The 26,115-nt window shown below is 45.0% G+C and overlaps 1 protein-coding gene across 1 annotated transcript in view; it reads left to right on the forward strand.

The window, feature by feature from the left end:
* Positions 1-26,115, forward strand: part of LOC146789395 (macrophage mannose receptor 1-like) — a 742,402-nt gene that overhangs the window by 547,495 nt on the left and 168,792 nt on the right. The window contains exon 21 of the mRNA XM_085631522.1: positions 18,694-18,808. Within this exon, the coding sequence (XP_085487648.1) occupies positions 18,694-18,808 (115 nt within the window). The remainder of the gene's footprint in view (positions 1-18,693; positions 18,809-26,115) is intronic.

Genomic DNA, 26,115 nt, shown 5'->3' on the forward strand with positions numbered 1-26,115 from the left:
GTTCATAAATGGTGTATAATACCTGAAAAAACCCCAAAAACAAAATATAAAAATAAGTGGCGTTTCACACAATCGTTCTTAAATTAAAGAAAGATCAGAGGAGAGTTCAACTTACCCATCAATACTGGGTAAGTCACCACACCTCTACCTGGCAACCGCTCAGGAAAGGAGCACCGCTCTATAAAAAATATAGGTTGATCAATAATTAGTGGGAAAAGTCTCCATCCTGGAGGGGGGATAATACCATTAGATTCTAAACTCTTCAGAAGAGCATCCCAAAGCTATAGGAAAAACAAAATTAGATGCCAGGAACTAAATAAATACAATAACTCTTTGACAAGAAAATGATACCCCAGCCATGGTTGATTGTCAGTCAACAGAGTGCCAGAAATAAAAACGTAGTGCTGGGAAAACCCCACACCGATAATAATGCCATGTACTCCGAAATACTGTGGCCAGGTCAAAAGATTCAAAAATCCAATAGAACACCTACTGTCTCGTAATACATCATGGTAAGTAAGAAGGGGCCAAACAAAGTGACTCGAATATAGTACAGAGTGTACTACAGGAAAACAAACTACGCTCCAGCAAAGTAACAGTCTGAAGACTAAACAAAGCCTACCTGTCCGTCAGTATGCCGGCGCTTCAGTGAGCCTGGAGCCGAGGTACCGGGACCCGGAAGTTCTTTCTTTAAAAAGGCAGCCCCGTGTGTTTTAGTGCCCAATCACAAACTCGGGCAGAGTAAAACGTCCCGCGTGGAACCAACTGACAAAAAGAGCATGCACGTCAAAGAACACTACTTTACAGGCATGCGATTGTGTTGGATATTAAAAGACAATATAAACCACTTCAAGGAAAAAGAGACAAAAACAAAATCAATAATTGTTGAAGAGCCCATGCCTTTATAGGTCGACCACAAAGAGGAATTAGGACAAATCTCACCCAAATCTAGGGTATATATTAGACTATAAGAATCTAGAAGAGTATTCAGTTCCTGTCCTTCTAGAGAGTGCTCCATGTGCAAAATGTCCCTACTTGTACATGTGGACCAATCTTGCGTATTCAATACCAAGTCTGTACATAGATGGCAATTAAAATCACCCTCTGAAATTAGATCTCCCTGCGGAAAACCTTCGCCCTGCGATGACTCAAGGCGACCATATAACTCTACCAGGTTTGAGGGCCCAATAGTCTTTCGTTTTGCATTATAAACATTAATTAGGGTGAACATAGTGATTTGCCAATCACTAATGGCAGCCCTTGTGCAGTGTTATAGTCCCAATTCAGATACTTCATGGACCCACAGGTCCTGAGATCTATAAAAATAATTCGACCGCGCCTTGAGCTACCCATTTTTTAGCCCTCTGCCGGACAGAAGAAGGTTTTATAACCCTCAAGGAAAAAATTATTCCATGTCTCCGGAAGGCAAATAATGTTATAAGATCCGATAAATTGGAGTCATCTGTTGTCCACAAATTTGGCAGCTAAGCCTGCCACATTCCTTGAAATTATAGTTACGTGTCCCCCCCCCACACTGGTAATATTTAGAAAGTTGCGTTTTAGGTCCCAACCTTTGGCTGCTAGCCCCACACAACACACATCCAAACTACTTGTAAGAGTACCATGCTGGCTTACATTTACACCCACCTGCAACCCTCTAGTTACCAATCTCTGGGATGGTGATTCCCTGGGCACAACAATGGCATTAATATTCCCCTCACAGTCATGCAGTCAGTCTGGGTCATTGAGGTCCCTCAGGGGCGCATATGCATTGAACATTGACTGTATTCCTCCAAGGGATAAGATGACTCCCTCCTGAATTAAGGGATAGTTACTGATTGTGGTGTTGTATGAGGGCCTATAAAAGAAGCCCAGACGTAGTGCCTTAATACCAGGTTCAAAATGGAGGGGCTCGGAGGTCTGGCGTAAAATATTACGTGCTAACTCAGGGAATCTGAATGTAACTATTACGCAATCACCCTCAAATTTCTTCCTCAACTGTCCTAAACACGCTACCCTCCTAGCCATCAGAATATGCCTGTGGTCAACTGTTTTAAATCTGGCATATTTACATAACCAATGTGTAACTTTGTTGATCAATTGAACAGATGATTCTTCCCTTTGAAATCAAAGACCTGGCATCCCGCCAAAACCACTGGTAGACCGGGGCTATTAGTGGTAGATAAACTATTTATGGCTCCTTCCCTGTGCTGTAACAAAGACTGCTGATGGATCGAGGCCAAACTACATGTCCGGCTGCTAGGGGGTCAGAGCCGGCTACCCAAATTCTCGTTTTCAATATTCGTGGCTCCTTTTCACCTTGGGTTAGAGGTGAGGGGCTGGTTGGCACTGGGTCCTTGGGTTAATGTAGACCAAGGCATTTTCAACTCTGCTTAGTGTATCTCAAGACTCCATTGCGATTGTAATAAGATCATTACAAAATTTAGTCAGAAAACCAGTCATTACTACAGTATTTTTTTGTTTTAAAGGATCCCAGAGCTCTTCTACACCACTACAATCAATATTTACAGTTCCTTCTCCTTTCTTGGCAGACTCTGTCTTTTTTTTCATTCATGATAACAATCTACCTTTTTCAATAACATACACCGTACATGCCGTGCGACTATCCTTAAACCCAACCACTGCCTGAAAACAACCAATGATGGGTAATTTGCCCCCACAATATCCTTCTGGTTAAATGTGGGTTTTACTCAGGCTCATACGGCCTACCTTTTCCCAAGTCTCCTTAGTAATCAATGTATACGGGGAACACAAATCAGCCCATATCCATACATCCATTCCACAAATATTCACTAGACATTTGAGGGTTGGTATTAATCATAAGATTTAGTTGAGTCTCTATTTACAGAACTCACACAGTCTTGTAACATCAAAACTTCTACCTTCTTCTCAGAGTCAGATGACTTTTCCTCACCTTGCTACCCCTTGCAATCTTGATGTATCGTGCTGACATTTGCCCTGTTTTTGTATCCACCTCCGCTTTTACATATTCTTGAAAAATGTCCAACTTTCCGACATTTATAACATTTCACTCTTATGGCAGAACAGTTGCTAGATGAAGCAATGTGTTTCACACTACCACATCTAGAACATGTTTTCCTATTACCTTCGTAATACTGCTTCTTCCCTTCCTTATTGGTCTTGCTTCTACTCCCAGATTCTTAATTTTGCACACTCTCTCTGGACTTTAATTCTTCCACATATTTAGACGTATTTTCAACCCGCTTAGCTACCATTACAGCTTTGTCTGATGATGGTTCCTTCATACCTAACAACTTCTCTTGTATTCTGGGATTATTTGTCCAATCAATCAACTGATCCCTTATAATTTCATCCTGCATATCTTTAAATTTGCACGAAATAGCTTTTTTTGATGAAATAGCTAAATTCTGCAACTCAGCAACATATTAGTCCACAAATTCATCCACACCCTGTGCAGGCAAGAAACATTTGTGTCCCTCTACTACCACACTAATCTGGCGACCAAAATAGTCCTCCAAAGCATTAATTATACACACATATTCATCAGCCGCATCCTCATCCATATCCAAATTATCTTCCCCAACAGCCTCGAAATTCCTCACACCTGGCAATGTGTTTAGTACCTTTCTACCCTCCTCCCCCAATGTATGTTTCAGCATAGCTACCTTCCTTTTTTGCTGTGAAACCGTCATCCCCTATTGCTTCCAAATATGTCTCAAATGCCTTATGCCAATCCTTGCAAGGCATCACCGGATTATCCGGTTTAGCTAAAAATGTAGGTGGTGGAGGGATGGACTGCAACATGACTATGCTCAACATTTGCGCAACACTGACAAATAATACAGTTCCTGCTCCTACTGACTTCACAAAATACACTAACAGAAGTACCCTAAATATACAAAGCTTGATAACACTATAACCTATCCACTGCCCCCATTCAGCTTACAGTGTAACCCTCCCCCCAAAAAATAACTAGGTAATAAAAATAAAGTTGTCACATTTGTCCCTGATGTATAACACAGAAAAAATAAATAACTAGCTAACAAAAATAAAGTTGTCACCCTTGTCCTCGATGTTCCATTCAGGATATTAAGAAAATTAATCATAAATCCACCTTCAGTCTGTAATCCTGTTTATAGATGGCTTCCGCAAGATGCTATGTTTTTCCTTGTGTCTGTGTCCACTTAGTCCTCTCTCACTTTCTACAGCACTGTAAACACGTAGCCCTCCTTCAATTTCACTCACGCTGTATGCCGTAGCCCTCCTTTTATTTCACACATGCTGTAAGCAAATTGCTGTCCTTCCCAAACGGCAGGCTCCCGATAAGCACGTTTTCATATTTAAAAATGCTCGCAGAATAAAGTCATCCGCCACTCTGCCCGCAGTTAGTAACTCCCCCGTAGCTTCAATTTCGCCAACACTGCCGGAGGAACACTCGGCTGCGCGTAGCACTACTTGGCAAACCCAAGCACTTCCACACACTTTTGACTGCACCACCGCTTCAGTTTCATCGGCACTGTTGGGGACACACACGGCCACACTATAGCTTAAATTCCACTAGCTCTGTTAAACAAGCACTCAGCCACACGTCAGCTTTTTAAACGGACCATGGCACCTCGCTGACCTCCGTAAACAAGATCCCTTGCACGTACTGTATGCCTGCAAGAAGAACACAACCTTGTGCACATCGACGCCGCAAACTTTCTCAATTGGCTCTGGTATTATGCTGATAATTAGACACGTCGTGAGATCTCATGAATCTGGCTGGTATAACAAATTCCTCTTATCCCATCCCCGTTGTCAATAAAACGTCCTTCCTCCACAAAGAAAAGGTACACAGATTGGTAGATGAGGAAAGAGCTTTATTAAGATTAGATGCAGTAACCAGCTCGGAGCCAAACAGCCACCCAACTGACCGTTCCTGCATGAACAGATGCCCTCATTCCAAACCACTCTGTTACATCACAGCCCCCATTACATTCTGACTCCATGTACCCAGATGCAACAGAATCCAGAAAATAAATCTTGCCACAGTGGGTGGACGTTTCGGTCACATCTTTATTAAACTTGCTCACAGGAGTTGTGTATTCCTGTAACAAAATTGGTTATTAGGATGAAAATCCTTCCAATGTAATAAGACCAAAATCTTGTCAGGCCCAACACACAAGCTCAATAAATAAACCTAGGCTCAACTCCTGGAAGCTATGGCACAGAGGAGGCCCACTTAACTGAAGGAAAATTGTGAAAAGTATTTACAAGTATCAAAACAATTAAAAAGTCAAAACCCAAACCAAGAAAAATCCTAGAACCAGTTTTCAAAAACAGGGAAAATGTTAATTAGAAAATTGACAAAAAATGATTTAAATCCAAAGAGGTACTCAGAATGTGAATTATTAGGGTAACAAGCCAAGAAAAAGCAAGACGCGCCTCAGAAGGTCTGTTTATGACTGACCGGGACCTAGGCACTATCTCAATCCAATGACAATGGAACATAGGTTTGATGCACCAAATGGATCATCAGGGCAAAAGATTTTAGCTTCTGTCTCATTCTTTGAAGTTAAAGGCAAAATCCTGAAGCTGGGTAAAGTTGATGATTGTATCTAGTAAAGTCCTCTCAAAGTCAGATAGCCAATGAGTGAGGTCTCACTGAAGCTGTTGCTTCAGCAGGAAAAGGTCCAAGTTGAAAAATTTAAATGTAACCTGTCGATGTCCTCTCACCAGTCTGGCACCTTTTGCTCCTTTCGCTTTAGCTCCTTTTGCCCGGTCAAGATTTCCACCTTTGGACTTAGGGCCCGATCTGAAGTTTGATGGAAGGTATCTCCATCAAAAAGGGACAGATAGCTCACCCACATTATTACAAGTGTTGTGCAATATAATGCACTTGGAATGAATCAGGTGAGATTCCTTTCACTTTTGTGACAGAGTAATCTGTCTGCCAGCTGCTTCATACCTGGATAGAGGATCGACTAATGTCGGGCTGCCCAAATTGAGGTGTCGCTTATACATGTCAAGCATGATATTTAAATTAGCTCCAACATGACAAAACAAATATAGAAGAACTTGAGAAAAGAAACAATTCACCACAATACAACAAACTTGTTAGATGCATGAGATTATATGCCTGAGGAAGTTTATTTTTAGTGAACAAAACACGTTGGCTGTTTGGAGACACCATTGGCTATTTGGTGACACTATCAAAGAAAAGAAAAGAAAGATTATCTATGGACTACATCTGACTATTTGGATTGGTATCTATTAAATATTGTTCAGGCTGAGCACCACATATACATATATTTCTGGACTAACCTGTCTGCCAAACTTTAAATCAGGCCATTATTCATTGGACCTCAAAATTATCCAGTGGGGAAGCCTGAAGCTGTATCCAATTAAGTCCCACAAAATCAGTCTACTTTATGGTTAGGTCTCACTGAAGCTCCAGAGGTATTAGAAGTCCAAACATTTTCTAAGCTTCAACTTTTCAGGCTTTCTGGATCAGTTCCTCCTGTCTCTTCTGAAGCTCTCGGACATCAGAAACAGCTTGTAGGACTCATGTCTCACTCCTATAGAGACTGTCAATAGGGTCCAATCAAGGCCCATTTGCAACTGGTGAGCTAGGCACTCCCTAGCCACTGGCAGTGACATTTTAAGGCATTTGCAAAGTGGGTCCTGGCCAAGGGCCCCATCCTTTCAAGGGGCCCCCATGAAGGAGACAGCTCTGTTCGGCAGAGAGTCTTGCTATGATGAATTTGAATAATTCTTAAACATAATGTTTTCAATACCGTTTTCCTTTAATTTATTTTTAATGCGGATGATGTTTGAGAGTCTATGTGCAGACATGCAGAGAAATGTTTTGTGTATGTTTCACGTCACATGTCACGTGTCACTATCCTTGAATATTAGATGTAAACACATTTAGAATTTGGGAGAGTTTGTCTGTTCACTGTCAGTGACCTGGCCAAATCGGGTATATAGGAGCTGAAATTGGATCATAAATTCAAAGCTGTTCCAAACACGGCCCCCCGAAATATGTTTGGCCCTAAAATCCTTAAGATGTCCCTGGCTAGGGGGTGGAGGTGACTACTGTACACTCTCTAGCCAATGGGAAATGTGTTTCCAAGGGTAAATTTTCTTCCATAAGCAGCACATCCTGTTTGCCTTACTGCAGACAATTTCAAAGTGGACTATGTTGAGCAAAGTGCAACATAGTAGAACCCTTTTGCCCTTGGAAGTGGCTGGTGTCTGAGCTGAGAGTGTTTCTAGTGAAATCTACAGACCCCTCTTCTTCCACAGAAAACTGATTCTTGGACAAGCTTCCTATCAAACTGCATTTGTACAAAATTGGCAAAGGTTGGCCCTGGAAACAAAGGCTTCTGTTTCCCAGGTATTTCTTCACATGTAACTGTGAAGGAGCAGGTCTTACCTTGGTCACTTTTGTTGGACTTGGCCCTTTTTCCCTGAATTTTTCGATTTTTTTCCCCCATGGTAGAGGAATGTATAGGCCATGTGTGGTGCGAGATGCAGTGATACATGCTGCACAATGGAGTGTGCAGAGTTATTTTCACCTTTGCAGAAGTGTTACTTTTAAAATGGACCTCATGACTGTGTGCTTGTGCCTGTCTGCCGAAGCTGGGTTGCCAGTCTAGCTGTTTGTTTCCCAGCAACCCCAGCTTTTGGAGGGAAGCCTGGCACTCAGGGTGCTCTACACCTTCCCCTAGACCAGTTAGGACCAGTTTCCCCAGGCACTTCTAAAAGCTTCTGGCACTGCCTGGTAGGTGGGAGGAGGGGTGTATATATAGGGGGCTGGGCCACCATGTGCTCAGACTGAGCGTGGACTTGAATGTGAGGGGACCTACTGCCATGAGGTACCGCTGCATGGGCCTGTGTGCTGGACCCTGTGCACACTGTAACCCCCCTGCTGTCCACAGGGCTAGTGAGAGCCCCGCTGCTGGAGTCAAGACTGTTGTACCAAGAGGAGTACCACGTTACAGATGATGACAGTTCCTAGGAATTGCGGCCCTGTTCTGATGAGTGCCCACTGACCGCTGATCTTGCCCAGTATTGCCTGCTGCTCTCCTACCGAGCCCCTCGTGAGCGCTATAACTGTGCCCTGCCTGATGGCTAGCGCCTGGAAAAGAAGAGCGCTGTATCTGTGTTGCCCAGGAGAAGAAAGGAGCACTAAACTGGAATTGTCAGCGTTTCCCTGCCTGCTATCGAGCGCTTGGGGAGGGCGGCGCTCTATACCGATTGCCCAGGAGAAGAGGAGCACTGACTGTCACCCCTGAAGCTGGTGGTGCTACCTCGTGCCTGTTGAGCGCTATACTTTATGACCCTAAGGAGGTGAGGAGCGTGGGCCCTGCATCGTGGGTTGCCTGGGAAAGCTGTGACTTAAAACAAACGGGAGCCTACACCGCATGTGTGGTCCATCACGGGTGCCCACCCTGCGTGTATGCGTACTAAACAACGGCGGGAGCCTACCCTGCGATTGTGGTCCCTCGCGGGTGCCTAACCCGCATTTGTGCGCTTATTTAGCCCAACGGGAGCCCACCCCGCGGGTTTGGATACTGCTAAGATTATGGGGAAACTAGCGGTAGCCCACCCCGCATATTGCCACCGAGAGAGGTAATCACCGCCGCGGCCCGAGTACAAAATCCCGCATCGGCGTTATTGGAACTAAGAGGGTGCCTACCCCGCACTTGCCGAATTTAGCGGGTGCCCACCACACGCTGTGCACTCTTATCGCGGGAGCCTACCCTGCATGTGAGCTGCCCAGAAGAGCAGGTGTATTTGAACTGAAGGCGGGAGCCCACCCCGCACTTCGAATCGAGCAAGATCACCGCCGCGGCAGGGAGCCACTGGGAGTCCTGTCTGGCCTACCCAGTGACGACAGGAGAACATCATCGGGGGTGGGGCCAGGACCTGGAAGCCAACCGAGGAGAAGAAGACGTCTAGAGGGGGCCCGGGTGAAGCTGAAGGAGGTGCTGTTGTCAGCAGGGCTCCCCGTGAGCGGAGGAGAGCCCTGCACGTGAGGAGAATCTGCCGGAGCCCTCCAGTGAAGGCGAGAACAGACCCGGGCTGCTGGTGAGTGGGGCACCATCTTCTGGTGGTGGTGGGGGAAGTGTCGGGGCACATTGCCGGTGCCCGCCCCCATTGCCAGTGGGTCAGGGGTCCTCAGCGGCGCCGCAAGTGCAGGCAGCTACAATGTTGGCATCTTTACTGACGGTAGAGCCCCAGCGGGGGGCTCCAACTTGTGGCCAGGGATTTCGACGCTCCCCAGCGGCACCGCCGAAACGGGTCGCTGCAACAGTGGGCAGTGTTGTACTTTTGGGCCATGGGGGGCCTCCAATCTGCCACTGTGCCAGTACTTGGTCGGGTCCAGACAAGGGCCTCCTACGTGGCCAGAAACGTGTGAGCCTTATTGGTGCACTGCAGCAACGTTGAGCAAAGCTTCCTGTTAGAGTCCCAGAGGGGGCTCCCCCAGTGCAGGATGATGACATGCTGTAGGCATATCGTGTGTTTATGCCTAATGTGATGCATACAGGATTGTTCAGCTTACCCATGTCCACACCTTTATGCCAACGAGGGTTGGGTGCCTACTGTTATGCTGTTGCACTACTGGTGAGGTCTTCATGCCGCATGTGTTTCGGCCCAATGTACTGCATGATGGGCTTTGTGCTTGTGAAAACGCCCAATGTCGTACCCTAATGCTTGACGGGTATAGATACTCTTCCCTGAGAATTGTTCCCGGTACTAAATCTATGCCTGAGAAATGTTACCTATATTATCCACATGCCTAGGAAATGTCACATGCATTGGTCATTTCAGGGTCCCAGGAGAGGGGCTCCCTAGGAGCGAGGCACCAGAGACTAATCTGCAGCAACTTTGGGCATTGAGTTTAAGTACTACCATGTACGCCCTGCTGAGGAAAGGTGATTGATGCCCATGAGGATGCCCAACGTCCGGGTATGATGTTCTAGGTTTTACCAGGGGTGTCCTGCTGTTACAATGCATAAGGTGATGTTTATGCTAATGTTATGCCTAAGGGACTGCTCCTGCGTTGATGCTAACGTGCTGATGCCTACGTCGGACTATGATGTTTTATGTTTTATGACCTATGACTAAATGTATTGATGCCTGGTTCCCCTTTTATGCCTCACATTTATTACTGGACTTCCATTTATCCTTTGTCCTTTTGCAATGTTTCTGGCAGCGGCCCGATTGGCCCTGCCATGTATATAATCCCCCTGTAAATGGTTACCTGGTGCCGGCTGGCACAGTTTTTCTGCACATGTGATTCCCTTCTAATATGTTTATTTTACAAAACACATACTTTTTTTTCACCTCAACTGGTGTGGTCTCCTTTTGTAGTGTGCCTTGTGTGTCGCCTGTGTGTGCTGCGTGAATGCTTTACACATTTCCTCCGGAGTTTGGCCCACCCGCTCTGCACCACACTACCCCGTGTCTAACATTGGTGTTCAGCGGTGGGATAGGACTTGTGTTTGTGCAGTACCACAGCGACAACGGGTTGCACTGCAAACTGAGCATTTAAAATAATCACAGGTTTTGGGGATTATTGTTTTTTTTCTTGATTGTGCCTTCCTCCTGAAAGTGGTAGTTTTGAATTGTGTTCCCCTGTTGCACTGTGGGTGGTGTGTCATGGTGTATCTCGTCAGGATGGGGTTAACCTACAATGAGGATGATTTTGGGGAGTACACGGAGCAGGTGGTGATGGACTTCTGTAGAGGGAGAGGGATACCCCCAGTAGGCAACATTCGCAGGAAGTTGTTCCTCTATGAGGCCCTCAGGAGGGGGGAACCCTTAGAGCCCTGTGGGGACCTTTCCGATTACCCCTCCGCATATTTCAAGGGTGGATTTGGTGGAGACCCGGAGGAGGACCTCGAATGCAAGGAGGACTCTGAGAGTGAGGGTGCCCAGTCCATAACCCTGGAGGGTGGTGATACTGACGAGGAGGGAGATGATGACAGGGCAGAGATGCCAGTAGCGAGGGAGGACACCATAGTCAGGGGGTCCCGTGCTGGGTCCAGTCCCGAGGGCACTGCCCCATCCCTTTACCTGTCCCCAGAAGAGTGGGTAGATAGGAGGGAAGAAAGGGAGCACCAGCTTGCATTGCAGAGGCTCAGAGTGGAGCTAGTGCAGCTGAGTGTGAAAGAGAAGAGGCTAGAGACCGAGAGGGTCCTAGCGCAGGAAATAATGGTGGCGGCAGAGAGGTCCTTCGCTAGAGAGAAACTAGCTCTGGAGGGTAGGGTGTCCCCTGAGAGTGGATTCAAGAGTCTGGACTCACCAGGGAGGGTGGGGTCCACTGGTGGCATCAGAAGTAATTCCAATGTAGGGAGTCCCACTCCCAGAGCCCAGGAGACGGTGCCTGATTCCCAGGAAGAGGGGGACAGGTTTGAGTTCAGGGGCAGGGGAAAACTGTCCCACCAGTCCTTGGGGGTAGTTTCCGGAGGTGTGTTGGACTGCATTGGAGGATTGGGTGGTGAGTAGCACAGTGAATGATTGGGAAGGGCTGTGCCATGAAGTTATCAAGGAGCACATGCTAAGGAATTGTTTCCCAAGGTTGCGTCACCACCTGTTACAGTGCGGGTTCTCTGACCCCAGGGAGCTTGCACGGGCGGCAGACCTTTGGGTGAGTGCCAGGGTGTCTGAGGAGGCATTGGGGAGTGATCCTGAAGGGAGTGGTGCAGGGATCTTCCAACCCAGTGAGGTGAGAGAGGTGGAGAATAGCCCAGCTAGGTCCCAGGGAAGTGAGAGGGTTGTAGGGCCTCACGTCCTATCTAGAGGAAGGAGTGAGACGGGAAGGTGTCCCGAGGTGCCCGAACCACAGTCTCAGGCCCTGGATAGTTCTATAAGGGAACACCAGGTAGGGAGCCTAGGCTGTCCTGATAGGCTGTCCAGTAAAGGGGATCCCCTAGTGCCAGGAGAACCAAGGGCATCTGTCATCAGAGCTCCAGAGGTTCTGGGGTCGGCTCAGTCACAGGATTTAGATCCTGGACTGGGATGCCAGGTTCAGGGGTTGCCTGAACGGGAGGGAGGGTCACTTGCAATCAAGGTCCCTAGCGGTTTGACTTCCAGGGGTACTTCTCCAGGTGGGAGGGTGCGGAACTCTGGAAGGGGGTGCAGAGGGAGGAAGTTCTCGCCTCTGGCACCAGCTCAGCCACAGGGCTTAGATCCTGAGTTGGGAGGCCAGGGACAGGTACTGCCTGACCTGGCGGGTGGGACATCTGTAACCAGGGTCGCCCCAGAATTGTCTTCCAGGGGTACTTCTCCAGTTGGGGGGGGGTGTGGAACTCTGGGAGGGGGTGCAGGGTGAGGGAGGACTCGCCCTTGACACCGGTGCAGCCTTAGGGTTTAGACCCTGGGTTGGTGGAGCAGTTGCAGGGTCACGGCCCTGGACTGGGGAGAGAGTGGTGGTCTGAGGGTGCCTCGCATTGGAGGAGGGTGAGGAACCCCAGAAGGAGAGGTAGGGGGAGGAGAGCCTCGCCCCTGACTTCCGGACAGCCTGAGGGTGCAGACCCCAGGTAGGAGGACCAGTGGCAGTTTGCAACTGTAAGGAGGAGAAGGAGAGTGGCCAACGGGTACTACGGGCCTGGGGCTACTGCCCCCCACTCTACAAGATCGCAAGGGCCAGAGACATATGGATGCCCTAGGGGCCAGTCCTGGCCGCAACCGACTAGGGAGCACCAGTGGGGTGGCTTAGTTGGTCAAGGGAGGTTTGAGTGAGGGAACCATCGGGTTCCAGAGTGGCGGAGAACCTGCGGATGCCCCTGCAGTTGCGGGCCTGCGTCCATGTTTTCTCGCCCCAAGCAGGGAAGTCCATCAAGGCATTGATTGGTCTACCCTGGCTTTTGGCTGGGAGGGGGTTCTGTTGGACTTGGCCCTTTTTCCCTGAATTTTTTGCTTTTTCTCCCCCATGGTAGAGGAATGTATAGGCCATGTGTGGTGCGAGATGCAGTGATACATGCTGCGCAATGGCGTGCGCAGAATTATTTTCACCGTTGCAGAAGGGTTCCTTTGAAATTGGACACCATGGCTGTGTGCTTGTGCCTGTCTGTCGAAGCTGGCGTTGCCAGTATAGCTGTTTGTTTCCCAGCAACCCCAGCTTTTGGAGGGAAGCCTGGCACCCAGGGTGCTCTACACCTTCCCCTAGACCAGTTAGGACCAGTTTCCCCAGACGCTTCTAGAAGCTTCTGGCACTGTCTGGTAGGTGGGAGGAGGGGTGTATATATAGGGGGGATGGGCCACCATATGTTCAGACTGAGCGTGGACTTGAATGTGAGGGGACCTACTGCCAGGAGGTACCGCTGCATGGGCCTGTGTGCTGGCCCCTGTGCCCACTTTAACCCCCCTGCTGTCCACAGGGCTAGTGAGAGCCCCGCTGCTGGAGTCAAGACTGCTGTACCAGGAGGAGTACGACGTTACAGAGGATGACAGTTCCTAGGAATTGTGGCCCTGTTCTGATGAGTGCCCACTGACCGCTGATCTTGCCAAGTAGTGCCTGCTGCTCTCCTACCGAGCCCCTCGTGAGCGCTGTAACTGTGCCCTGCCTGCTGGCTAGCGCCTGGAAAAGAAGAGCGCTGTATCTGTGTTGCCCATGAGAAGAAAGGAGCACTAAACTGGAATTGTCTGTGTTTCCCTGCCTGCTATCTAGCCCTAGGGGAGGGTGGCGCTCTATACCGATTGCCCAGGAGAAGAGGAGCACTGACTGTCACCCCTGAAGCTGGTGGTGCTGCCTCGCGCCTGTTGAGCACTATACTTCATGACCCTAAGGAGGTGAGGAGCGTGGGCCCTGCATCGTGGGTTGCCTGGGAGAGCTGTGTCTTAAAACAAACGGGAGCCTACACCGCATGTGTGGTCCTTCACAGGTGCCCACCACGCGTGTATGCGTACCAAAAAACGGCAGGAGCCTACCCCTCGAATGTGGTCCCTCGCGGGTGCCTACCCCTCGTTTGTGCACTTATTTAGCCCAACGGGAGCCCACCCCATGGGTTTGAACACTTCTAAGATTATGGAAAACTAGCGGGAGCACACCCCGCATATTGCCACCAAGAGAGGTAATCACCGCCGCGGCCTGAGTACAAAATTGCCGCATCGGCGTTATTGGAACTAAGAGGGGGCCTACCCCTCACTTTGCCGAATTTAGCGGGTGCCCACCCCGCGCTGTGCACCCTTATCGCGGGAGCCTACCCCGCATGTGAGCTGCCCAGAAGAGTGGGTGAATTTGAACAGGAGGCGGGAGCCCACACCGTACTTCAAATCGAGCAAGGTCACCGCCATGGCCAGGAGCCGCTGGGAGTCCTGTCCGGCCTCCCCAGTGATGACAGGAGAATGTTATCGGGGGCAGGGCCAGAACCAGGTAGTAACGGGTCCCAGGAGGGGCCCCGGGTGAAGCCGAGGGAGGTGCTGTCCTGTGTTCGGTAGGGCTCCCCGTGAGCGGAGGAGAGCCCTGCACGTGAGGAGAATCTGCCGGAGCCCTCTAGTGAAGGCGAGAACAGTCCTGGGCTGCTGGTGAGTGGGGCACCGTTTTCTGGTGATGGTGGGGGAAGTGTCGGGGCACATTGCCGGTGCCCACCCCCGTTGCCAGTGGGTCAGTGGTCCTCAGCGGCGCCGCAAGTGAGGGCCGCTGCAAAGTTGGCATCTTTACTGACGGTAGAGCCCCGGGAGGGGGGCTCCAACTTGTGGCCAGGGATTTCGACGCTCCCCAGCGGCACCGACGAAGCGGGCCGCTGCAACGGTGGGCACTTTTGTACTTTTGGGCCCAGGGGGGCTCCGAACCGCCACCGTGCCAGTACTTGGTCGGGTCCCGACGAGGGCCTCCTACGTGGCCAGAAACTTGTGGGCCTTATTGGTGCACTGCAGCAACGTTGAGCAAAGCTTCCTGTTAGAGTCCCAGAGGGGGCTCCCCCAGTGCAGGATGATGACATGCTGTAGGCATAACGTGTGTGTATGCCTAATGTGATGCATACAGTGTTGTTCAGCTGCCCCATGTTCACACCTTTATGCCAACGAGGGTTGGGTGCCTACTGTTATGCTGTTGCACTACTGGTGAGGTCTTCATGCCGCATGTGTTTCGGCCCAATGTACTGCATTATGGGCTTTGTGCATGTGAAAAAGCCCAATTTCGTACCCTAATGCTTGACGGGTATAGATACTCCTCCCTGAGAATTGTTCCCGGTACTAAATCTATGCCTGAGAAATGTTACCTATATTATCCACATGCGTAGGAAATGTCACCTGCATTGGTCATTTGAGGGTCCTGGGAGAGGGGCTCCCTAGGAGCCGAGGCGCCAGAGACTAATCTGCAGCAACTTTGGCCATTGAGTTTAGGTATTACAATGTGCGCCCTGCTGAGGAAAGGGGATTGATGCCCATGAGGATGCCCAGCGTCCGGGTATGATGTTCTAGGTGCTACCAGGGGTGTCCTGCTGTTACAATGCATAAGGTGATGTTTATGCTAATGTTATGCCTAAGGGGTTGCTCCTGCGTTGATGCTAACGTGCTGATGCCTACGTCGGACTATGATGTTTTATGTTTTATGACCTATGACTAAATGTATTGATGCCTGGTTCCCCTTTTATGCCTCACATTTATTACTGGACTTCCATTTATCCTTTGTCCTTTTGCGATGGTTGTGGCAGCGGCCCGATTGGCCCTGCCATGTATATAATCCCCCTGTAAATGGTTACCTGGTGCCGGCTGGCACAGTTTATCTGCACCTGTGATTCCCTTCTGATGTGTTTATTTTACAATACACATACTGTTTTTTCACCTCAACTGGTGTGATCTCCTTTTGTAGTGTGTCTTGTGTGTCGCCTGTGTAGCCCTAATTTTATGTTAAAAACAGAGCTTTGGACTATACCATTTCCCGCTGAAAGGCAATATTTCTCAAGTGTTCCCATACCTTGTGTGTCAAGCAGTTTGGTACTTTCTTTCCCTCCATGTTAAAGAACAGTAGATGTTTCAGCACCCAGGCTAATATGCTGCATAGCTAAATACATATAGGGTCCCAAAGGCGAGACCGATTGCATTGCAAATGCTTGTTTTAAATGAGGGAGCACAAGTCCTTTTGCACTGGTTAGCAGTGGTAAAGTCCTAAACCAACAAAAATGATACAGCGAAATACAAGGAGTGAGGCAAAACGTTTGGAGTAAGACCACTCTAAGGCTGACAGGTCTAACACCACTTGTAAATTCCCTCTCCAGGCTTAGAATCTTAATCCACTATCAAAATTTTAAGAACTGGCTTGGGTTTGTTCTCTTTCAAATACCATTTTCTGGCTGATCCTAAGGCATAGTTTTATGCAGGATGAAAGCTCCTACTGCTAATACCAATTATGCTGTTTCCAAAGCAGGAGTACCCAAAGCAAGCACACTATGAAGTGGACTATTGCCGTGCCTGGCTGTCATCAGTATTCCTGAAGAATAAATCAAGGACAGACAAATGTGCAGGCCCTGGAAACTTCTCCCCTTTTGAAAAACAAAAAATGTAGTACCACCGCTACCCCCCTGCCATCTACTAAAAGCAGCTCTCTGTTAGCAGAGACCTCACTGAATTTACAAGGGCAGCACTGTCTTCATCCTCACTCACTTCAATGTCTGGGTCGCTACACTCCATTCGCAGTCAATACATTTCCACTGTTTAGGGGAATCTGTATCCATCCATTATACTGTGCTATTCTAAGCCAGGAACCAATTCATCCTCCTTGCCCCAGTACTAAGATTCCCACCACACACAGAGTCTGACTACAATACCTGTGCTACACATCAACCGGACATAAAAGCACTCATGGCATATCAGTGCAATGTCTGGGTTTTACTTTACAGTGGAACTTATCATTAGAGAGGTCAATAGACAATTTACTCTCTTAACACAGAGAAAAGGGTTTGGTCATTCCAAAGTTTCAGAAAACCTGGTATGCTGCCACCACCGATTGACGCAACAAACACAGGGCATGTACAGTAGCTCCTTGTTTGCTTGAACAGGTTCAGGATGTCGCACAGGCATCTGAGAATACATAATAAGCATGATGCCAGCGTCAAACAAAAAGTTAATCTACCAGTTTCACATTCTGGTGAGCACTCAGGGCAGGGGTATACTTCTATTTTCCATTCAGGGGACATTTGTGTGCCAACAGCGACTCTACCTGTCATGGAGAGGTGAAAAGTCCTGCCCTGCCACTATAAACAGTGTTGCTATCATTACTGTCAGTCCTCTATAACCCCGTGTGATGGCAAAGGTCATTCTTGATAAAGACGGTGCATATGGGTTGCCCCTCTGGATCACAAACCTCACTTGAGCTGTCAATCCATGTTACTAAAATATCTTCAGTGCTCACACGATTGTTGTGTGAGCTGAGGCAGGAAAAAGGCTAGCACTTGCTGTGGTGTATTTAAGGCAAGACTGCATGCTTTCAAAAACCATTCAGGGGTCCTTTCTCCATCCCAATAGATAGTGAATCAAATACTTTTCTACCGCAAGCGAAAGCATTATGCTGTAAACCTAGTGCTGTTGACCTTGTGAATGAACTATATACTTTGTATGTTCCCTGCAGTTCTAATACTTATTTAGCCAGTGTTATAGGCAGCATAGAAACCACTTCCAAGGCCCTCATTATAGTAGACCAAAGTGGTGTTCCCTTAGAGAATACCAGTCTAACCCATTATAGCTTGCCTAGGTCTTGGGGGGTTGAATCTCCAGTATGGAATCTCCGAACTCAGTAGTTTCCTGGCAGAAACACTGAATTCAGACCATACACAGTTCCCTGGGTGCTGCAGTCAGCTACCACACCCGCCCTTTTCCCACCCTGCTTCTGCACAACAGGGGAGCTGTAAATAATGCACCCACCACTGCTTTCACCAGCTCCTCCACTGCCACTCACATCATGAACCGGGACCAGAAAAAGACCCCAGTCAATTTACCACATGCTCCAAGCGGATATTTAATCAAATTAATTTGTGTCCTGGTATTTTATTTCCCCAGAGTGGGAAAAAGCATAGCTATGTATCATGGGGAATATCCCCAGGTTTACATGACTGGATTTCGTCTGGAATCAGAAATTCTATCCCTTTTTATCCCACAACTAAATCCAGGTATCTAGTAATGAAGATCTGAGTGTTGTAAGTTCTTCTGAAGGTTCTTGAATGGTTTCTCTGAATAGTATAGCACACTCCAATCACTATTGAGGTTGCCTAGTCTACTTGGAAGTTCAGCTTTTGGGCCTTTTGTACCCTGGCTAACGTCTGCCAGAATTACCTAAAGTTCGATGATCCCTAAATTGGCTAAATCTGAGAGGGATTCTTCATTTGCCCCAGTTCATATTTTTAGAGGCAGCTACAGTGGTAAGTATCAAGTATACTACACAAGAAAAATAAGAGATAGGGAGACCAGCAGAGTGAAATGGCAATCAAACAGATTAAAAACAGCAAAAAAACAAGTCAATCTAGTAAAATCAATGCTGTGATGCAGATAAGGATTATATATAATGAACAAATGCAAGAATAATAAAAATCTCACTTTGTTTCTTCATTTAATTCTAAATTAATCCTAACTGGGTAGACATTCAATTTGAAGTATATAATGTTTTTTCACAATGAGTGAAAAGGAGCACTGTTAGGAAATAGTGGTATTCATTAAAAAATAAACTTATTGAACTCCCCTATCAATTGATTTCCACAGTGTTATAAAATATTTGGCAGTGATGAAAATGAAAGACGTCCATGGGAGTCTGCAAGACAAGAATGCATTAAACTTGGTGGAAACCTTGCAACCATAAACAGACAAGATACACAAGGTAAGGTATTCCAGAATTTATATTAAAATGTTTTTCATACCTCAAATTTTTGTCTTATCCCTTCCTTTGCCTACCACATCTTTCATTGGGTTGTAAATATCAGTCAGTAGGCAAAATGCAATAAACTGATTGAATATTTCAGGGCTGCAGTTGTAATTGTAACCACATGACAACCCCCATGCACTATTAACCTCCCCATTCACAGTTGTAACATTCGGTCAACCTTAACGTTGAAGAACCTAATTGGTGTCGAAAGGTTTTCTCAATCTCCACACAACCATACTTACAAGCAACTTAGTTTGCTCTGGTTACTGATAGCGTGGACTGGGTCCTAAAATTTCTAAATATATCTGCAATTTACCATCTTTTAGGGCGAAGCCCTGTTTTACCTTCTAAATCCTTCTTTCTTCATCTTCTCAGTGATGGACCTTGGAATGCTGTATTAGGAGTCAAGGAGCACAACTGACATCTCAATCTTAAATTTCATTAACAGTTTAGGTTCAGTCAATGATGAGAATTGCATTGTAGTTTCAAAGCTTTATTTCTCATTAAGAGATTAGTAAAGTTATTTCCTTTTGTTTTTCTCTTTATTTCAGTTAGTCCATAAATCAAATAGGTTTACAGAAATCTCATAAAAGAAAAGTGGTTAGAATAAAGCATCTATATACATTGCATGAATCGTGTTCCATAAAGGAATAAGTTCCCTATAGTATGGATCAGGATAAGACCTTTAGATTTCTAGAACTCAGGCCAAAGTTCTAATTCAAAGAAAACAGTGAAATCCAAGGAGCATAAAGCTTCAAAGCCAAATTAATGTAGCAGAACTCCTCATAAAAAGTTGTTCATAAGATTCAGCCGAAGCTCAATCAATCCTATTCGATCAGCATACAGTTGCAGTAGAAATCTGTCAAGTCAAATATCAAAGTAAGGCAGAGAGAGAAAACAGTTGCAGCAGTAGCCACAACCGTCAAGGGTCAGGGGCAACCCTTCAAAGAATCACACACCACTACCTAGGAACAAGCACTAATATAAAATTCAAGAACACACATCGAAAACATGGTGACAGGCTCCTTCCTTCATTGAGCAATAGGGTAGCCAAGTTCTTTGGTAAGCAGGTTCAGCTCCTCCGTTCTTACAGCCATACATGCGGCTTATACTTTTTTTTCACAAGGTTAGCTACAGACAATCTTGCATAGTTGGATTCTGGAAACATCAGTCTAGGTTCCCATAGGCCTTAAACACCAATCGACCTTCTACAACTCAACTTGTTTTACTGTGAGAATAATAAACTACTAGCTAAAAGGCAAAATCACTATTAAGTAATGCATTCTTCCTAATACCAATCAAAAATTATTGATTAAAAAGCCCAAGTGAGTCTATTCAAATGTTACATGAAACATAAGAAATTAGGAGGTTCCTGACATTCCAGAATAAAATGTTGCTTATAAAAGTTATACATTTGTTAAACTGGAATATTCTGCAGTTATGACAACATTTCTAAGCAGGTAATTTTTAAGGTCAAGCTTCTAAATCATGTTGTGCATATTTCAGCAATATTAAATTAATGTCTAGTTAAAGAACATTAGCTTCATAGCCTTTCTTTGGCCTGCACAGATAACTATGACTTCCTATTGTGAATCAGCATATTTCAAATGTGAGTCAGTTTAATGTTAAATGTTACATTCTTCATTGTACATTTAGCTTCCTAAATGAATACATTTTTTGTTTTAATGAATGGACTCTATTATTATTATACTTTTTACATCTCTACTGTGGAGTTTTGAACTGTAGTTCAGTTTTGCAAGACTACCATATGTTTTTTCACCAAGGCTGGTAACTTAGAAACGTAGGGGCCGATTCACAAAGGTCCTCCGCACTCGTGGCGGAGTGTCCACAGTCATGGCAGGGGGCCCACACTTGTGGCAGGGTCAGCAATGGTTAACTGCAGAACGGAGGTCACACCACAATTGCGGGGCCTCCACCACAAGTGTGGAGGATTTTTGTAAATTAGGCCAGTCATATGTTGTAAAACACTGTGCTTGGCTGTTTTGTTGATCGGTTTGCTTTTAATTGCAAGAACAAAACTAATTTCTTACTTTATTGACAAGTTGTCATGAAAAGCCTTATTTTTACAGACTACTTTGTCAAAAAACCTCAGATTATCTTGCACACTCACTGTTCCATACTTTCCTATGGAATAGTTTGTAATGCTTCCTGTCCTACCTCATGAAGGGCTGCCTCCTAAAGAGGGTTTGCAATGACTACTAGGCATAGCCTAGTCACACTGTATCACTTATATATAAGAGTTTTTATCACACACTTTTGCACAACAATGTGGCTTGTAGGTATTGGTGGGTTCTGCTCTAATCAAACCACAGGTTTAATTAAACCTCAGGTTTAATTAGAGCCGAATTCTGCAATACTCGCATCCTGTTGGTCAAAAGAAAAACCATATGCTGCATGCTTAAAGTTCTCAGAGTACCAGAGTTTCTCGAGCCCTCTGACTGAAATGTTTACAATGTATTTCTCAAGCTCATTATCTAATGGTAGTTTGTGAAGCATTGCATTCTTCTTTCAGGATTTCATAGCCCACATTGAGCTGAAAAACAGCAGACATAAAGAAATGCAAAATAAACACTCATTAAACATTGATCCTCTCCCCCTTTCACCTACACTGTACAGATTTAAACATTTCCTATGTAGAAATTAGATTTATAATGAAACTACCCTGTTTGTATTTTTCAAACATGGTTTGCAGAACCATATGCCGTACCTTCACCTACAATGTGTATACGGGTACAATAACTAAAATTGTTTTTTGTTCACATCTTGACCTTTCACATCCTCAAAATGGTTGGGAATGGTAGGTTGAGTAGCAAAGACAATACAAAGATCACTGTCCTGTTTTATGGCCTCCAATAAACTTGTCCCCTCAATTTACAGTCCCTCAGAAATCTTATACCACAAAATAATGACATTCCAATATGATGCATTGCAGTTTAGTCTTACATTTGTTCAGATCTAAAGATCAACTATCCCTTGTGCATGTTGTTTCAAAGCCATTGAAAAGAATTACCATCACTGCTAATCATGGTGTAGCTACATTTCCCACTGTGTTTTTCCAGAGTGTGCTCATGTTAGAACCCACTGTTTTTTCCAATCGCATAACCAGCTCTTGGTACAGTTCATCCACTTGGAGCTCACACCAAAGACATGGTGGTGTTTGATATGCCCACAAACTCATGACTTGTATAAATTCATGTTGTCCACACTAATTACTCACCCTTAATTTAAGTCCCTGGTCACGTAGCAAAGTAAAACAAGATTGGCTTTGCCTGGTACTGTAATATAATGAGGTCAATCCAGTAGTACTATTTTGTAATTGTTTATTTTTTCATTTTTATTATATGCTCTGCTTATTTGGTCCTTGCACAACAAAGACATTTTGTTTATTAATTTACCCATCATGGATGTTACCAATATTAATCTCGCCTCCTAATATGTTCCACTATTATTAAATGGCTCCATTGCACATCAGTGATGGTTATTTTCTGAATGCTACAACAGACTATTAAACTCTTCAAGCTCTCTTATGGGGTGGTTGGCAATAGGAAATGTTCTAGTTTCCTGCAGGAATGTTACATACATATTGAGGAAAATGCACAAGCTAAATTTCCATACTCTCCCTTCTTCGTGGATGTCCAATGTGCATCCTGACCTAGGAATTCTGTGAAGTAGGAAAAAGGAAGCTTGCAAATCAAGTCTTGGTATTTTTAGACCTGTTAAGGGTAAAGTGTCAGATACCCTGATTGCCTCATCTCTCAACTGACATTCACACCATATGTATCCTCCTCCAACTCAATTCACCATCCCCACCTTGTTAGAGAATAGTACTTCTGGAGAATATGCCTTTTGCTGTGCAGCTTGCCGGAGATAATTTTCTGCCTTCTGAAAGGAAGACTTCTCCTTGTGCGCAGATCAGGACTTTGTGACCCTTATAGACTATGACTTTTTGCACCTTGTCACAATCCCTTTGTAGCTCCTAAATGGCTAACTCACCTGACCACAGAGATCACAAACTGCACCACCTCACCTCACTACCAATTTGAGGCTAATGTGAGTTGTAGTATGCCACTGCATCTGAGGACTGTGGCTGCATCTGTGGCTGTGCCTGTATCCCTGAGGATCTAAGACAATATTGTGCCTGCTCTGACCCTGAGGCACACTCCTCTATTTTACAGCCACCAGAGAGACTTCAAATTTGTGCTTGCTTGAGTCCCATACCATCAAATGGACTGCATGCACTTTGGTGAATGATCATCCTACAACAGCAATAGTTTGCTAAGATACCTCTACATAACTTCCTGACTCATTTCCCAAAGAGCAGTGAGCCACCCACTATGCATAATCAGTTCACTTGAGAGAGATCCTTGACGCAACAACAAATGTCCATAGTGCCCCAGAAGTCCTTTCCAAGCACTCAGCTATGACAGAAAAATTGATCGTAGCATATGCTTTGAACATAAACTACTGTGAGGCTAAAGAAGAAACTTTTTATTGAGTTGTTACACCTTTTGATCGGAAGTATTTACTTTTAATCAAAGTCGTAATAGGAGATATTTTTTGTATGCCATTCTAGTGCTGTATCAGACTTTCTACACCATAGCCGGTGGTTAATTTGTGCAAGTCTTTTCTGGGGGCAAGATCTCCACAGATTTTAGGGCATAATGACTCTCTGACTGAGAGCACATTGGCACCCCTCCCATCTTAGCAACCTAAGCCTGGACTGGGCGGCCAGGGTCTTTCTTCAGTGGAGCTCCTTTGTCAAAAGTACAATACCAGTTAATATTCCTCTACTGCTAGCTGAGGTCCTTGAGAATTAGTAGTCTAAGGTGAGTTTGGTACTGTGCAAATCAGTCTCCAATTTGATAACTGACCAGTCTCTCTTTTTGTGACTGTGAATTCCCATCCCTCTGTTTACAAGAATGCACTTGTACCTCAAGCTATATCTACGCAAAAAGTGCTCCCGAAGTAACCTTTTAAATTTACATTCAAAATGTGTTTACAAATATTTTAGTAGATGAAAGAACCATACCGCTTTAATTATAAAGACTTTTGGAGTCAAAGCCATGAAGCAGAGTTATCTCAGAAACATTTCTCAATATTGCAATTTAAAACACAGTGGGTCCTAGTCACTAAAGTACAATTACATGTGTAAATTTACTCACACGCAAATCTGTTGCTACACTTAATAGTAACTTTAACCTTTTGTGCTAGTCACCATTTCCGAGTGTAAAGTTATTCCATAGTGTAGACTTACATGTCTCCACTCCTTCAATTCAGGGGGTGAAGCCTCTGACAACAGGATTTTTTAGTGCAAAGTTATTACTAGTAACGCAGTGACCCTATTCAATGAAATGGAGGTCTTGCTTTGGGAATGATTGGGGAAAATGTAAAAGGTTTATTCCCTTTTAAAAATATTAAAAATATCTTATATAAAATAATAATGTAAAATACTTTTTCAGGTTTATTTCTAATTTAGTACTAATAAAATAAAATGTAACAGGACATTAACTTAAAATGTCATTGCATATTTAATTTATTTTAAATTTGATTCATTAATAAGAAATATTTGTTAAAGAATAGTTTTGAAAATCCCCATATACTGTAAAATTATTCTTTTCATTTCATATACTTTACAAATGATGGAAAGTTATGTACATAAGTAATTTAAATTATTAGTTAATATGTTTTAATTGCAACTCATTTTATTTTTAAATGATAAAATATTATAATAATTAATTATATACAAATATAAAAAATTAAGCAGAAGATGTATATACATATTAACATGGTTTTCTATGGGAGCGTGTTGAAGTACCTAGAGTGGCCATGTGTGGAGTTGGGGTCATTAAAAAGCTAAAATGGAGTACATGTACAACTGTTGTGGAACTTTTTGGCTGTACTTTAGAAATATAGTTTGTGAATAGCAATGTGATTACTCTTTGGTGGATAAGTGCTTTTCTCTCTTTATATCTCTCTTTATCTGTACTAAGAGCCTCCTTACTACCACCTAAAAACTTCCCATTTAGGACTAAGTATTCTCCATTTTCCGGGCACTCCTCTGGATTTCACCTACATTTTCCACTAAAATGAATACCTACGTGTGAGAGCTAGAAAAGGTAGGATACGCGTAGGTCTCCGCAAGTAGGTTTGCAAATAGTGTTTTTTAATACATGAGTAGTACTATTATAGTACTATTAAACATTTTACAAGTGCAGTATGTTTTGATATGGATGTACATATACAAAGACAGATTGGGGACAGAAGCTACCACATATAGGCCTTCATGAAACTTCACAAAAAATGTACACAAACATAGTGCAGAACAACTTATATGTCGAATTGCTGCTGAGAGAAATTAATGCATGTCCTTAAATAGTACAGATCCATCCAATAATATAGCCTTATAGCCCGCCGTAGCGGGCTATACCGGCTATTAAAGGCCCGCTGCAGCGTTAGAGGCCTGAGACGAAGGCGAGGGACTTTAACAAAAGCAGCGGGACTTTAATAGTGGTATTGCTCTGCTCCGAAGGGCTATAAGGCTATTAGAACATTCTGCCACTAGAGGGCAGAATGTTCTAATAAATTAAACAAAGGCTTCTCGAAGCTCGAGGGGATTTAAATCGAGAGGCTTTTGTAAAACATTGGGATGTTGCTCTGCGGGCCTTTACCGGCCCGTAGAAGCATGGAGCACTCCATTGTCTACAATGGAGTGCTCCACATTCCAATGTTCTAATAAAAGATATATGTTTGTTTGCTATTCAGCAACAGTTATTATATCTATGTTTTGGTCTCTAGGCACCCAATATACATAATAATTTCTTCAGGATGATATAGCATTCAGTGGAGTGACATAGGCCCCCCCTGCAGCCCCTGTGGTGCGGGGGGTCCCAAGATCCACCTGACCTGAGAGCTCCTTATTAAGTCCAGAGGGGGGACCCTCCATGTACCTTGCATGGGGGGCCCCTCAAGTTTCGTTACTCCACATAGCATTTCCTGCTGACAAACACCCTACAACCAATTATTTGAGTCATTGTTGTCAATATTGAAGAAATGGCGGCCACCTCAAAATGGGAAAAAAATATTTTTTCATAATACTACTGCATGCTTCAGTTGTGTAGATAGTGCCTTACTGACCTTATGACCAAATCATACTAAAACCCTTCATTAAGCCTATAAGCATCTTAATTAATCAACCAACCAGTTACTGATCATGAATGAAAGTCCAGATAACAAGGTCAGCC

This window comes from Triturus cristatus, chromosome 10, assembly GCF_964204655.1.
Source record: "Triturus cristatus chromosome 10, aTriCri1.1, whole genome shotgun sequence".
NCBI classification, from domain to species: domain Eukaryota; kingdom Metazoa; phylum Chordata; class Amphibia; order Caudata; family Salamandridae; genus Triturus; species Triturus cristatus.